The sequence below is a fragment of the Cucurbita pepo genome, chromosome 14 (assembly GCF_057944985.1).
Source record: "Cucurbita pepo subsp. pepo isolate OVF chromosome 14, ASM5794498v1, whole genome shotgun sequence".
NCBI lineage: Eukaryota > Viridiplantae > Streptophyta > Magnoliopsida > Cucurbitales > Cucurbitaceae > Cucurbita > Cucurbita pepo.
The window spans coordinates 12,699,079-12,714,201 of record NC_141811.1 but is presented as its reverse complement, the minus strand read 5'-3'; the positions used below and the strand labels follow the sequence as shown (position 1 = coordinate 12,714,201).

The 15,123-nt window shown below is 36.5% G+C and overlaps 2 protein-coding genes and 1 long non-coding RNA gene across 6 annotated transcripts; 2 read left to right on the top strand and 1 right to left on the bottom strand.

Moving 5' to 3' along the window:
- Positions 1 to 15: 15 nt before the first annotated feature.
- LOC111810536 (uncharacterized) lies at positions 16 to 2,711 on the top strand. The gene is made up of 2 exons (XR_002817405.2): positions 16 to 2,416; positions 2,490 to 2,711. It is a non-coding gene; the product is annotated as an uncharacterized LOC111810536 (long non-coding RNA).
- A 2,509-nt stretch (positions 2,712 to 5,220) lies between these two features.
- LOC111809819 (WUSCHEL-related homeobox 13) lies at positions 5,221 to 7,558 on the top strand. Of its 2 annotated transcripts, none has more exons than XM_023696256.2 (3): positions 5,221 to 5,608; positions 6,386 to 6,895; positions 7,092 to 7,558. In XM_023696256.2, exons 1-3 carry the CDS (start codon positions 5,377 to 5,379, stop codon positions 7,184 to 7,186), a joined length of 837 nt encoding a protein of 278 aa, XP_023552024.1. In that variant the 5' UTR covers positions 5,221 to 5,376; the 3' UTR covers positions 7,187 to 7,558. The 2 variants fall into 2 exon arrangements, with proteins under 2 accessions (XP_023552024.1, XP_023552025.1); XM_023696257.2 differs by having other exon boundaries at positions 5,244 to 5,608; positions 7,095 to 7,558.
- A 229-nt stretch (positions 7,559 to 7,787) lies between these two features.
- LOC111809818 (ubiquitin domain-containing protein DSK2a) lies at positions 7,788 to 13,562 on the bottom strand. 3 transcript variants are annotated; one of them, XM_023696253.2, is made up of 8 exons: positions 13,100 to 13,556; positions 12,085 to 12,867; positions 11,652 to 11,866; positions 11,463 to 11,576; positions 11,257 to 11,312; positions 8,916 to 8,944; positions 8,380 to 8,469; positions 7,788 to 8,267 (listed from the first exon to the last, which is right to left on the bottom strand). In XM_023696253.2, the coding sequence occupies exons 1-8, from the start codon at positions 13,338 to 13,340 to the stop codon at positions 8,119 to 8,121; spliced, it is 1,677 nt and encodes a 558-aa protein (XP_023552021.2). In that variant the 5' UTR covers positions 13,341 to 13,556; the 3' UTR covers positions 7,788 to 8,118. The 3 variants fall into 3 exon arrangements, 2 of the variants coding, with proteins under 2 accessions (XP_023552021.2, XP_023552023.2); XM_023696255.2 differs by having other exon boundaries at positions 11,652 to 11,863; positions 13,100 to 13,555; XR_015411649.1 differs by lacking the exon at positions 7,788 to 8,267 and adding an exon at positions 9,066 to 9,203 and having other exon boundaries at positions 13,100 to 13,562.
- Between the last annotated feature and the right edge of the window lie 1,561 nt (positions 13,563 to 15,123).

Here is a 15,123-nt window from a genome sequence, read left to right as displayed (position 1 = left end):
CTTTTACCCCTGGATTATGAACTTCGTTTGATCCTAAGATTTCTCTCTGTCCTTTTCTCTGAATTTCACTTTCACTCGACTTTCCGATGCAATTCACTTCGTTGTTCTTCTGATCGATCAATTCGCAGGATTTCAATCGAGCTAATTGGTTAACGAAGCAGGTTTTGTTTCAGAGACTGCGTTTTTTTTTTTCTGTTTTGAAAGTGAATTTTGCGTACTGATTACGGACTTCAATTGTTCAGGTTCTATTATGTACAAGCTTCACCACTCTGGATGATTTTTTTTTTTTTTTTTTTTTTTATTGTGTGAAATTGTTGATTCTCTCATATTATGTTGTAGATTGATGGTTTTGACAAAATGAAGTGATTAATGAGTCTATTTTTCGGAGAACTTCTTGTTTGCAACCACGAATTTCCTTCAAGCCTTTCAAACATATGATATCTAACCTGTTCTTCCTTATATGGATCTTGCTGGTCGTTCTCCAATTTCTGGAATAGTTGTGCTTGTTATGATTCCTGGTGATATTTTCGTTCATAATCGAGCCATTGAATTTCTCCGCTTACTGATTTCGGAAAACCAAAATCTCAGGAAAATGAGGAGAGATTTTGGTTTGGATTTTCTAATTAGGGCGTACTGTTGATTCTGTAGCTCATATTCATACATGATTTTATTCTCATGCATCCTCCGAATCAAATTCTTCTAAGCAGATGGACCTGCACTCATTTTATCATGAAAATGACAAGGATGCTGATCGATGGAACAGCGGTAAGAAGATGGGAAAATCACGCCGACGGGAACACCCTCAGGAGGAGGAATTACAAAAGTTCAAGAAGGAATCTGAAGCATGGCAAGCTGCAAGGCTTAGGGACTGTCTCTTGCTCAGGAAAACCTTGTCAAGAAGAAGATGGCACTAAATGCAAACTCATTTCTGGTTTGCATTTAGTGCCAACTGTTGTGATGAACTCTGGGGAGCGCTACGAACTGTAACTATAGTAAACTTCATATTGGCATTACTATCTATTAGCATGTCATTCTTTTGGTGACCGACATATATCAATTAAGTAAACATATGGGATTGATATCTGAGTTCAAGTATTTGCTTACGATTCTTTTTTACACTGCAGAACTTAGAAGACAGCTGAATCAACTTGATTCGGGTGATATTGAGGACAAAGTGGAACAGCAGCCTTTTGAGTCTGAAGTCACAAAACTTGAAGATTCAGTAGAAGCTTACATACTTACCGTAAGTATGAGGATTGTTGGAAGAGGAGTCTCATATCGGCTAATTAAGTGGTTGATCATGGGTTTATAAGTAAGGAATACATCTCCATTGGTATGAGGCGTTTCGGGGAAGCCAAAGCAAAGCCACGAGAGCTTATGCTCAAAGTGGACAATATCATACCATCGTGGAGAGTCGGAATTCCTAACACTTACTGTTTCTGGTATGCATAATGGATCAATTGAAAACAACTTTTTGCGAAATAGCGCTTACGAAGCCTATCAGCAATGCAATTTTTGTTGAGGATGGCTGGGAGGGAGCCCACATTAGCTAATTAAGGGAATGATCATGAGTTTATAAGTAAAGGAATATTATCTCCATTGGTACGAGGTCTTTTAGGGAAACCAAAAGTAAAACCATGAGCTTATCCTCAAAGTGGACAATATCATACCATTGTGGAAATTCATGAAATTATGGCGAAGGAGAACTTACGATTGTACTTGCTCCATGTTTAACATCATCCGCAAGTTTATACACTCTCCAACTGTTGATCTTATTACTTGCTTGATGGAATCATGGCCCGAGATTTGAATTCATCACCATGGTCATCATTAATGAATGATGAGGTTTACACAACTGGAAGGGAGGTTAAAGGTCTGATCTTCAAGGATTTGATTGAAGGAGTTGTGAAGGATTTGTAAAAATGATGCTGCAGACTGCAGTCTTAATTCTCAGGCCACTGACCTCGTGCTACTACTTGAAGTGGACAGAAATTGCATAGAGGATACTAGACTTTGATATTCACTTTTAACTATGCAGCTCAAGTCTATCGTTAATAGATACTATCCGTTTTAGCCTGTTACGTATCGCCATCAGCTTCACAATTTTAAAATCCGTATGTTAAGAAGAGGTTTTCACACCCTTATAAGCAATGTTTTGTTCCCCTCTCAACCGATGTGGAATCTCACAATCTACCTCCCTTGGGGGCTGGCATACCGCCTAGTGTTTGGCTTTGATACCATTTGTAAACAGTTCAAGTCCACTGCTAGCAGATATTATCCACATTGGCCCGTTACGTATCGCCGTCAGCCTCACGCGTTTAAAACGCGTCTGTTAGAGAGAAGTTTTCACCTCTTATAAGCAATGTTTTGTTCTCCTCTCCGACCGGTGTGAGACCTCACGAGGTCTTATTCAGAGGTAAAAGGCCCTCATCTGATCTGATAGTATTATAATTTGTGAAGGAAAGTTAACATGATGTTTTTCTCTGCAGTTTGTGCACGACTCTTGCCATCGCCAGTCTCATGTAATATCCAGTCTTGCCGCAAGTTCAATGTGCAATTGCTGCTGACAAAAGGTACAAACTTGTACAAAATTTATCCACAAATAATTGAATTTTATACGTCATCTTGCGTGTATTTATTTCTTTTACCCTCAACGAGAAGATTATTTTGTTTGATTCACAAATTTATGAAGTCTATGTTTATAAAGTTTAGACATAGTTTATTTGAGTATGTATAATTTGGGTTTGGTTGGTAAATTGTTGATTGATAATTTTCACATGTATTTTATAAAATGTGGGTTTCATAAATCTGTTTGAGATAAACATGCTCATGCTCATACCAACTAACTAAATATTACATGGCTCTTGATTTCTGAATTTTAGGTTATACAAATCTGTGTAAGATTATGATGGTTTGGATGGTTAGAAATAGAATGCCTTCTGTCAACTAGGTAAATGTAACGGTCCAATCCCACCGCTTTGGGTTTTACTTTTCGGGCTTCTCCTCAAGGCTTTAAAACGTGTCTGTTAGGAAAATGTTTCTACATTCTTATAAAAAAAATTTCGTTCTTCTTCTCAACCGACGTGAAATATCACAATAGAATTAATGGTTTGTCAGTATTTGATATAAAATGCTTCCTTCTACTCAGCCAACCCACACCATAAGTTCCTCCAAGATAGCCGAAAGAATGGTCAAGCCACTATTGGAAAAGTGGAACTTTACCAACTGAGATAGCCAATTCCCATATACCAAATTGTGGGTCTAACAAATTGTGGGTCTAACAAATTGTGGGTCTAACAAATTGTGGGTCTATGATGTTTCATCATGACTTAGGTAGACCACACTACGTGAAACCCAACCCAAAACACAAAACACAAAAAGATTAAATTTCAAACACAAATAACTTGTTTAAAAACATCTTTAGAATTTCAATCGAAAAATTTGAGACCTAGAATGGTATGAACGAAAATTTAGATAATCGCACTGTTGTAAGTCACTACTATATTATTCTAGGTTTCAATTTCTTCGTGATGGCCAAAAAAAGACTCGTTAAATCTATACCATTTTCCATTTTCTATAACACCAATTAGATTCTTCCCAAATGAAATGAATCAATTGGTTGGTTAGAGAATCTTTTGGTTTGGATAAGTGTGTGTTGTTGCAGTCCCAATTCCATTTCCATGTAAATTGAAGGAATTTGGTTGTTCTCTAGAAGTGTGTGTTGTTATGTTCACACGGTAAATAGGAATGGATGATTGGTGGTGGGGAAAGGGGAAGTATTGTTATGGCCGCCCTCTGATTTTGACCTGCCCGTTAGGCTTAGTGGTGGAGCACATGCTCTGTCGGCTAATCATCCTTTGCTTTCTCTCTTTATTCAATTAATCACATTTATCCTTCTAACCTCTCTCTCTCTAAATTCTTACTTACTTTTAATCTCCTCAAATTACACTTTAATTAAAATTACAACTTTAATCTCCAAAATTCTAATTTTTTTTTTATTTTTTTTTATTAGGGCCCAGAGAATGATTTCTTTGTTATTCTCGTATTTAATTGCAAACAAAAAGATCTAGAATAGACCACTTCTTAAAAGCTTTATTTTTTACATTACCCTTTTTTATTTATTTTAATTCTATTTATTATTGAGAGAAAATGAAGGATAATATGAAATGATTAAGGGTTTTGTATTTATGTGCTAAGTGCAATTAATGGGGTAATAAGTCGTCTAATTAATAACACTCTCACATGCATATTACAAATCAGACAACGACCCTGCATGTGTCCACGTTTGAATTATCATTTCTTTATTTTTATTTTTTATATTTAATTCCTTAAAAAAAAAAAAAAAAATTTTTATTTTTCAGGACAAGAAGACCATCAATCTCTGACACAAATGAAAAACACCCTCCTCCTTCACTGTCAAAAGCTGCAGAATTTCCGACATCTTCTTTCTTTTTTTTTTTTTATCTCCGCCGTGATGTCCACCGCCGGCTGCCGTAACAGACAACACAAACTTTCAGAATAACACGTCAAATTGTCCAACCCTGACTGGACCGGCGGGTACCCTAAGGGTGAGACAGTGCCAGAGCTAACTCAGACTGGTCACCTCTCCTCCACCGGTCCCTCCGGTTGCCCTTTCCCTCTCTAAATTTCACCCTCAATTAGCCTCCAAATTAAATCAGGAAATTAAATTGTTCTTAATTCCATTTCAATTAAGATCCGAATATTTACCATAAAGGGAAAAAAAATCAAATCCGAGGTGGATTTGATAGGGATGCCTTCTTTTTTTTAATTAATTTTACAAAAAGAAAAGTCCATAAATTTAAATAAAGATCTCATTCGCCCACCTAATGAAAATGACTCTAAATAGTCTTTTTTTTTTTTTTTTTTTTTTTTGTTCTTTTTTTCAGAATCTTTCCCAATATTTTATTAATTAATTATTAATTTTGTGTAGATTTATTAATTTTAGCATAATTTTCTTTATTTCCCAGGAATTAATTTTAAGGTTGACCCCGTGATCTATACCACCATCTAATCCCGAGGCCATCTCCAATTTCTTTAAACATACATATATGTATGTATATTAATCATAATTTATTTATTTAAATTAATTATTAAAAAAATTAAGCGTAAAAAATACATATTTATTTAATAATTTAGATTTGGGTCGCTCTCCTCTTCCCGCATATTTGTCTGTTTCTTTACTTTCCCGTTAACCGTCCGCTTTTCTCAGCCTCTCTCTCCCTCTCTCTCTCTCTCTCTCTCTCTCTCTCTCTCTCTCTCTCTCTCTCTCTCTCTCTCTCTCTCTGATTTTTTCTTTCTTCTTCTTTCTTCTTCTTTCTTCTTCTTCTCTCTCTGAGAAATTTTGGAGCAGAGATTATGATGGAGTGGGAAAAGGCTGAGCACCAAACTCCGTACCACCACCAGAACCCTCCTCTTCGAGACGATCACCTCCATCATCTCACCGGAACTACCGCCGGCGCTCTCTACGTCAAAGTCATGACCGACGAGCAATTGGAGACTCTTCGCAAGCAAATTGCTGTTTACGCGACCATTTGCGAGCAGCTCGTTGAGATGCACAAGACACTCACTGCTCACCAGGATCTCACAGGTGCAACCAATAATGCTCTTTAATTCATTTCTTCTACTTTTTCTTTCAATCGAATCGCATAATTAAGGCTTAAACCTACTACGCGTGTGTTGTTGATTGGAGTATTAGATTTTTTGGAATTTCCTCTTTAATTTCTTCTCGATCGATCGTATTCAATTTTGATTGCTGGTATGAGCTCTCTCGCGGTTTCTTTTTTTCTTTGGAAAATCGTGCAAATATTTGGTCATTTTTGAGCTATTTGTTACCTCGAAGTAAGGGCAAACATCTAATGCTGTAAGACTACTACTGGTTTCCCTTTTCGCGATGCTATCCAACTTTTTTGTGGTCCTTTTGGCTGTGGTAGCCCTGCCGTAAAGTAACTATTTCCCTCCTCCTTCATTGTTTGCAGGATGGCCATCTATGATTAAGTGGCGCTTTAGTAACCATTTAGTAATATACTTTAAAGAAAGAAAGAAAAAAGAAGAGATTCATGTGTTCTTAAAACTAATTCATGAGCATTCTTGGAATAAGTTAAGTTAAATTTGTTAATATGAAATTTAAGGAAAAAAGTAATCGTCATCACCGTTAATCAAACGGGGTAGACGTATGTTCTTTAGCAATTGAATAAGGAGTTCATTCAATTCAGTATATTTGTAAAGTGAATTAGCCAGTTCTGATAATGATATTAAGGGTTTTTGGAATAAGATGGTTGTGGCGGTATGGCTATGACTTTTTAGAGACAATCTGATGTGCCTTCTCCATGCACTTGCTTAAAGCTTGTGTCCTGCTGCTTTGCAGGAATGAGGTTGGGTAACATGTACTGTGAGCCACTGATGACATCTTCCAGCCACAAAATCACTTCTAGACAGCGATGGACTCCAACGCCTGTGCAACTTCAGATCTTGGAGCGCATATTCGAGCAAGGGAATGGAACTCCCAGCAAGCAGAAGATCAAAGAGATCACCTCTGAACTGGGTCAGCATGGCCAAATTTCTGAATCTAATGTCTATAACTGGTTCCAAAACAGGCGTGCTCGATCGAAGAGGAAGCAGCAAAGCACAACACCCGCCTATGGTGAATCAGAAGTGGAGACAGAAGTCGAGTCGCCGAAAGATAAGAAGACGAAACCTGTGGATTTTCAAACTCATCAAACCTCTGCACCTTTGGGGGAGGACATGTGCTTCCAGAGTCCGGAGATGAGTTCTGAACTGCATTTCCTGGATCCAAACACCAACAAAGCTGATACTTTGTTTTCAAATGGAAGTTTAAAAAGTGCAAGAAGTTTCAGCCAGATGTCTTTTTATGAGGGTATGACACAATAAGAGTTTCTTGTCACTCTTTCATATGTTCTATTACTAATCTTTTGCCTGATATACCCAACTTTCTTGTCATATTATCTTGGGAGGATTCAGAAAAAGTGCTAAATGAGTTGCTATCTTGCTATCTCTAGATACATATACATTAAGAAGATCTTCATTTGAATATATGTTTTTGTTTTTGATAGCAGGGAACGAGCAGCTGACAGGAAAGATTGAAACGCCAGAGAACTATAGTCTTTACCAGCAAGCGGAAGGCTACAGCATGACCGAACGACCCTGAATTCTTTTACAATTAACGCAAAGTGTATTGGTCTTATTAAGATTATGCTGGACTTCTTAGCCCTCATGTGAATGCATTTAGTCTAGTATTGAAGGAGACGGGATGACAGCGACGACGATGACAGCGACGACGATGACGAATGATGCTAGCTAACTTGTGTGCTCGTGTCTTGTCGTGGATTGTTGGAGTATTCAGTTTTGAGTAATGTATTTTGGTTGAATTGTGTTTGGAGATGAGCATTGGTAGTTGATTGGTTGATTGAACCATTCAAAGGAGTCTTGTGAGTTTGTTAAATAGCCCCTCAGAGGAGAGGATGTATGGTGTCCATTTGTACAAGAAGCTGTTTGTATTAAAAAGATGATTGCTAGGTGATCCTGATTCTTTTGGTCGATAATATATGTCTGAGGTAAACCTGAGAGAACTAAACTCATTTATTTATTATATGACGAAAAGGCATCTGGCCATCTTACCAGACTTATATATATCACCATCAATTAGAACCTTCCAAAATATCGAGACCCAATAATTGGTCAAACAAGTCGTCTAGACCTAGAGCGCTTACTAGTGACAGTAACAACCCATCATTTTGCACCCAGGGGAATAAATATTAGCAAAAGAGCAACTCCAATCAACCAAATTTCATGAACCATAAGAAAGAACAACAAATATTATCTAAAAATAAACATATTTTCCACACAATCATATGACATCTCGTTATCATGTACGAGAATATGTATTACAGGAACTCCAACAACCTGTGAAAGAGAGACCTTATATAATTCAGTGATCGTATTCCCGACTTTGCCGCTCCTGTACCAAAATTTGGACTCAATCGACTTCAATTTCGCCTCCAAAGTCACTTACCTCAGCTGTTCTGACAGCATTTGATGGGGCAGCATCAAAGGCATCAGCAATACCGATGGGTCAATCGACTACTGCCCCGAATTCCCCAGTAATCGTTCAACTGCAGCATGGATATTTCCTGCGGTAGCAATCAGTGCTCGTATGTTCTCCTGTCTGTCAATGAATCCCATTTCTTGCAGCTGTGTGAGTTGTGTAGAATACAGTTCTTCCGGCGGTACTGTCCAAAGTAATGCATTAAGTGGAATGTAGATGAAAATAAAAGGATATATTTTGTAATTTAGTCAAAATAAAACAACGGAAGATACGAGGCAAAAGGCAAGAGATTCAACCATCGGATCGGTTGGGCATGGCTAGGCTACCAGCACCAAGTCCACCAAACATGTTCATCAACATCTCCAACCCCGCATTGTTCGCGGCTCCTATCATTAAGAGAATAGTATTAAACCAAAACAAGAACGCTAGTTTGTTCACCCACCCCCACAAATAAAGAGACACAATGCTACTTAGAGGTTCATCATTATGTGCATCGTGGTAAGAGTAACTCAAATTAAACTAAATATATATATATATATATATATATATATATATATATATATATATATATATATATCTTCCACTAGAACCACTGTTGTCTCTAAGTCACCCCTAAACATCAAAAGCCACCAATCAATTTGTGTTTCACGTCATGAAGCTTCTGGCGTGTATATATTATCAGATTCATCACTTAAAGAGAAACTTAAAATTTTGAGCAATTCAGCATATTCAAAACGTACTATGAAGAATACACAGAATAACCCTCATAAACTGCCTATCGTAATGGTATTACAACATCAATACTTGTAAACCTATTTATAGAGTAGATTACCTGTGCCTCCACCGGTCTGACCTTGGTTTCTACAAAAAGAAAAAATAAGAAGATAAGTATTTGCAACAACTATGAACAAATAAGAAACAGTTAAGTGTACCAAATATCAGAGATTCCAAGAATCCAATCATTATACAGGATAATACATACGATAATTCCAGTCAGGAAAGCTAATGAAATGAACATCAATTGAGCAAAGAAATTCTTTCAAATTGGTGAAGTTTCCAAATCCGAGAGCAACTTATTGTGGTTATCATCCTCTTTATGAATAAAGGGGAGTTTGAGGTACTGCAGTCAGACAATTCAATAAGCAATCAATTATATTGCCAAACAGATTCTCATGTTCATGTCTGATCACTAGCTATGCATACATATATGAGCTATATCAATAAGCAAGTTCTGCAAATTATAGAATGCTATGACCTACAAAGATTTTATACTGATGATTAAACAGAAATAGCTGATCAAAACGCATCGAAGGAAGTGTTTTGGTTTGTGGGATATCTCACCTCCCCTTTTTTGTAAACCTCCTTTGATAATGAAAGGTATGTTTCTTATCACCAAAAAGAAGGAAGAAAAACGAATCAAAGGAAGTGGCTCAACCCAGGCCAACTAGCATCCAATAGAAAAGTCAGCTATCGGGGCAAAAAACAAGTGTTTGTGAAGTCATGCTGGATGGTAAGACATATTTTCAAAATGTTTTTAACCTTTGTTGAAGGATTCTCAAGAATGAGATTCTTAGCTATAGAACCTACAAGTTAAGCTTATAGCACCTTTGGATAGAAGTTTCACGATAAACTACAAATTTCCAAAGAAATGTATTACTTTTATATAGTTCTTTTGAAGAAAACAGAAATTTTCATGGATTAAATGAAACATTACATATAGAAAAATGAAAGAAGACCCTCAATACCACTAAATTCATGAAGCAAAATCCCATCAAATAGAACTTAGGACCAGCTTCATGACCTAATAAAACAGCCCACGACATCACTAACAAAAGACTGGCCAAAAGCTAATACAAACCTCTGCGACTCCATCACCAAAGAAATACAAAACTCTTATTTTAACACACAATTACTGGTTTTTTCCTTCTTATGACAATCGATTAAATCTAATTATTTGGCAGTCATAGCAAGTGGATTTTAAGATAAGAAGGGCCAATTATTAACAAAAAATAATGATAGTTAAAGAAAAGAATCGGGGAGATCAAATAATAAGCTTTTCAGAATCATTATTATTTTTCTTCTTTTGTTACGTGTGCAAAAGTCACTTAAAAGGAAAATCCAATTCATGTTGTTAAAGGAAAATCTGATTCATATATAGTTGCCCTATGATTGTAGAAATTTTTTTGACTCACCAAGTCCTTGTGTGAGTTACCGTTGTTTCATTAAAGAACAATACATAGAAAACAAGAAAAGCTTAAACTCTTCTAACAAAATTTTCCAAGGCTTTACTAATTATAAACGATCCTGATATCTACTGCATATTTTTGGACACTTTCCAAATGTGAAACAACCAGTTCAATCATGAAGGCTGCATTACTATCAATGCATTAACCACTGTGGCCATCGTTCTTTCTGGTATTCTTAGAAGGTGGATTGGAATGTTATCACTTATCACGATACAGACTAACAAGAATTGAAAATTCCTTTCACCTTCTTGTAGCATTCACACTGAGTTATTTAGATGGTTCAACTATCAAAAGAAAAACTATTTTAAGAATAGGATTTAAATTCTTGTTAATAATTAATGTTTTTAGACTATCATCACCAAATATGCAATGTAATCAACCAATTAAATCCGCTCACCTGGAAAAAATCTAACAATTAAAAAAGTTGATCTAAAGTGTTAAAACCATTTAAAAAAGACGACAAAGAGGTCAAAATTCATAACAAGATTTTCATATAAGAACTCTTTCCCAGTAGACCCAATCTACATTTAAATGTTCAAATGAAAAGATGACTGCCACTTTTTTTTCAACGTTTATTTTATAATAAACAAGAAAACTTCCGTTTGAACCATAAAAAGTACTGAAAGGGGACCAATAACCTAGCAAGCACCCTTGAAGTGGCGTTGATGTTCATTTTAATTCAGCATTAAAAATTTTAAACGCATCTTGAAGAAGGCCTGTTTGCCCCATCACAAGGACTATAATTACAATAGAAGATATGCTTATAAAGAACAACTAAGAACTTGATTCAACTCAATTAAGCGGAGGACAAATCAATCATCAATATCAACATAACTCCATGCCTAGCAAAAATATTAGGATAAAACCTAGGTCCTGGCAAGGCTGCTTAAACAATCTACACATGAGGTTTTTTACTAGATTACTTACAGGGTGGGCTGGCGACCAAGCTGTGACAGAAGTTGTTGCTGCAACGTAAACATTTGCTGCAAAAAGACCCGGGAGAAAGAAAATAAATCAGAAAATCCACGTACGGAATATTGAGGTTATAGGAATCAAAGGATGAGGTTGGATTGAGGGAACATAAATAGACAGAGGATGTTGAAATGGCAGTCACAAGAATCTATTCCATTTACCTGCATTGTCTCGGGGGAGGACAACTGACGTAGAAATTCAGGATTCTGCATCATCTCTCTGAGCTGAGGATTGGAATCTAGCAAGCCGCGCAATTGAGGGTTGAGACCAAGAATCTGACGGGAGATATTGTAAGAAAACATAGAATATCCACATCATCTTTAAATTCTAATGAAATACCAAATGAGTACCTGGTTCACATATTGAGGGTTTGACATGACACTTTGCATCATCTGTGAAATAGCTGGGTTTTGCATCAACTGATTCAAACCAGTGGCATCTGGTGTTGCACCCAACATGCCCTCAAGATTTGGAAGGCCAAGCCCAGCTAAACCAGTGGGAGCTTGAGCACTAACATTTGGAGTGGGATTCGACCTTGTAGAGTTAGTTTGGGTACCGCCAGCTGCTGAATAACTGCTGTTAAATACCTTCATTCTCTAGAACTAAGATATGGAAGAAAATTTGATACATGGGAAACTTAGATTCTAAAGCAGTTAGCAAAGTGTCAGAAAAATTAGCAGCAATCTCACAGGCATGTGGAACAATGGCAATAACTGAAATTCCTAGTAATAGAAACGTATTGGAAATATGATATCAACTAAATCCAAACAAAGTAGTGCTTACTGCTAGCAGGGGACCATGGGTTTGGAAGTGGGTTTGTATTTGGAGAAGGAGAACCATTAGTCGTATCATTAGTAGTAGTAGTAGATACATTGGATGTTGCATTATTGGTCACACCCCCACCCGTCCCACCCGTCCCCAAAAGTGCGGCGAAGGGGTTCGAGCCATCATTTCCAGCAGTTCCAGACATAGTTGTTGCATTTAGAAATGGCTCTTGAACAGTTTCATACATGCGCCTAAGCATATTAAAACCTTCAGGGGAAGACTCAATGTTGCTCATTGCTCTATCAGTATTCCGCATCATCTCCCGCATAAGCTCGGGATTTCTTGCAGTTTCAAGCGTCTGCCGGAGAGTACTGGGATCATTGAGAATGTGTGCGAGCTCAGGATTACGATCCATTATCTCACGCATTTGAGGATTGTTCATGATCAAGTTCCTCATGATATCTGGATTATTCATGATGTTTTGTATGGCAGGCATGTTCATTATTTCTCTCATTATGTTGGGATCGCGGGTCAGCTGCTGCTGCACCTGTTCGAAATCGGGAAGGCCAGCCCCAAACAATCCACCAGTGGCACCAAGCCCATCGAAACCAAGTTCAGGAAATAGGGAAGCTTCCAAACCAAGTCCTCCCCCCAGTGCTCCACCTTCATTCGATCCAACACTTCTTGCGTTACTCGAAGTAGTGTTCGGACCGCCAGCATTGGGCGCAGAAGCAGGATTGGTCGGCGGGGCAGGAGGTGCCGATCCACGAACCAAATGGACGGTGTGATCTGCCTCTAACCCTAACAGAAAGAACATCATACGAACAATTACGAAGGAGAAAGAAGGGACTTCGAACAATACATCAAGAACCTGACATCCCGATATTCAGAGAACATTTTTTTAAAATAAAAATCAATGCAAACAACAACAAAATCAGAAAGAAAGCGAAAAAAAGAGAGAAAGAGAGGCCAGATTTGTGAAGCATCCAGAATTCAATGCAGAAAACACAGAATTAATCCAATAGAAACACACCGTAGCTTTGTAGGGTTTGATCGTCTTTCAAAATCCGACCCTTGTAAATGAGGCGCTGCTGATCGGGCGGAACCTCGCTCTGTTCGGCAAGAACGGATTTAAAGGATCCAACGGTAGAATCAAGATTAACAAGAACAGAAAACTTGGAACCATTGGAGCATCGAATGTTGACGTTGACTTTGATGCCATCGAGAGAGGTCGTATCGGGAGCAGCGGAGACAGCTCCATCGCCACCAGCCATGGTGTTATCCCTCCCGGGCGCGGGAGGTCGGTCACCGGCGGAAGTGAAAGAGGAACGAATTACAGAAGAGGATTGAAGGAAGGGAAGATGAAATGAATGGAAATTAGAAACCCTAGCTCCAAAATCTACGTTGAATCGATGGCAGCAGCTGATCTCTCTAATCGTGGAACGGAACCAATTGCCACCAAACTCAAATCTTTTGGTCACATTAATAATTTCAAGAAACCCAAAAAAAAAAAAAATATATATTTCTTTGTTTTGAGATAAATTAAAGAAAATTTTGACCAACGGTTTCTCTCCAACAATAATAATAATAATAATAATAATAATAATAATTGAATTATGCATCAAATTTACTAATTATATCACCAACTTTGTAACTCTATATAAATAATTTCATCAAAATTATTAACCTATGTTTTGTATAAAATTATTATATCAACAAAGATTTAATTTATTTCTTAAATTTATTAATTAAGAATATTAATACTTTACTAGATGATCACATGTGACTCGTTCTCAATTCTAGATGAATTGTGAATTGTGATGATGTCTATCTTTTCTAGGGGTGTACATTCAACCCGACAACCCGAACCAACCCAACTCGAGGTTGGGTTGGGTTGGATTAGCATTTCGGGTAGGGTTGGGTTTATTTTTCTACACTCAAACGAATTCGGTTTCGGGTTCGTGGACAAAACCTTCGAGTTGACTTGAACCAAAAAATATTAAAAATTCTTTTATATTATACCATTATTTATATATTTTTTTATTTTTTCTAATAGTTTAGACTCTCCATATATTTTTTATTTTTGTTATATATAGTACTTTTAAACTAATCATTTTTATTGTTTATTTAATTTCATTATCTATTCTTCTATTTTGGTTACTTTAACCAATTATAAAAGATGTCAGCAATGTTCAACTATATAAATATGTTACAATTTTCGCTCGTTGTTTTTTATTATTTATTTATTTTAATAATTATAGATTTATTCAAGTTTGTTTCTCAACTTTTAATATATTTTATTGTATTCGAATAATTATAAATTGTAGATAAATAAAACTTAAAAAAAAATTTACAACCCAACTTGAGGGTTGGGTTGTGAAAAGTTTCAAGTTAGGTTGGGTCACGGATCCATTCAATCCGAACTTTTGGGTTCGGTAAAAAAAAATCCCCAACCAACCCAACCTGTAATATTTTCATTTGGAGTGATTTTTATATCAATTTAATAAACTAACCATTTTTTGAGCTTTTCAAAGAGCGAGCTGAGAACATAATTTTCATGATAAAATTAGTTCAAGTAGTTTTTGAGACATGAACTTTTACCCTCGCACTATAGGTGTACATTGATCAAGTTGGGTTAAGAGAATCTTTTGATCAACCCAAAAGTTCGGTTGGTTGGATTGGTAACTCAATCCAACACGAAATTGTTTTACAACCCACCCAGACCAAAATTCTAATTAAAAAAATGTATTAAAAATCCGTAAAATATAAATAATATACTTAAAAATAATTCATTTTTGTTTCAAAACAACCCAAATAAATCATAATTATTTAACCTAACATAAATGGTCTCAATGTACATTAATTACATTTTTTTTTATCCAGGTCGAAAACTTATCGGATAAATTTGAAATCTAAACCTATTTGGTTCTCGAAAATTAATTTAACCCAACTTTGTTAATTCGAGATACCCAACCTTTATAATTCGAGTAGAGCTGACTTGAGTTGTCAGAATCAAGTATACCCGACCAATAGTAATTAAGATGAAAAATTAGTAAT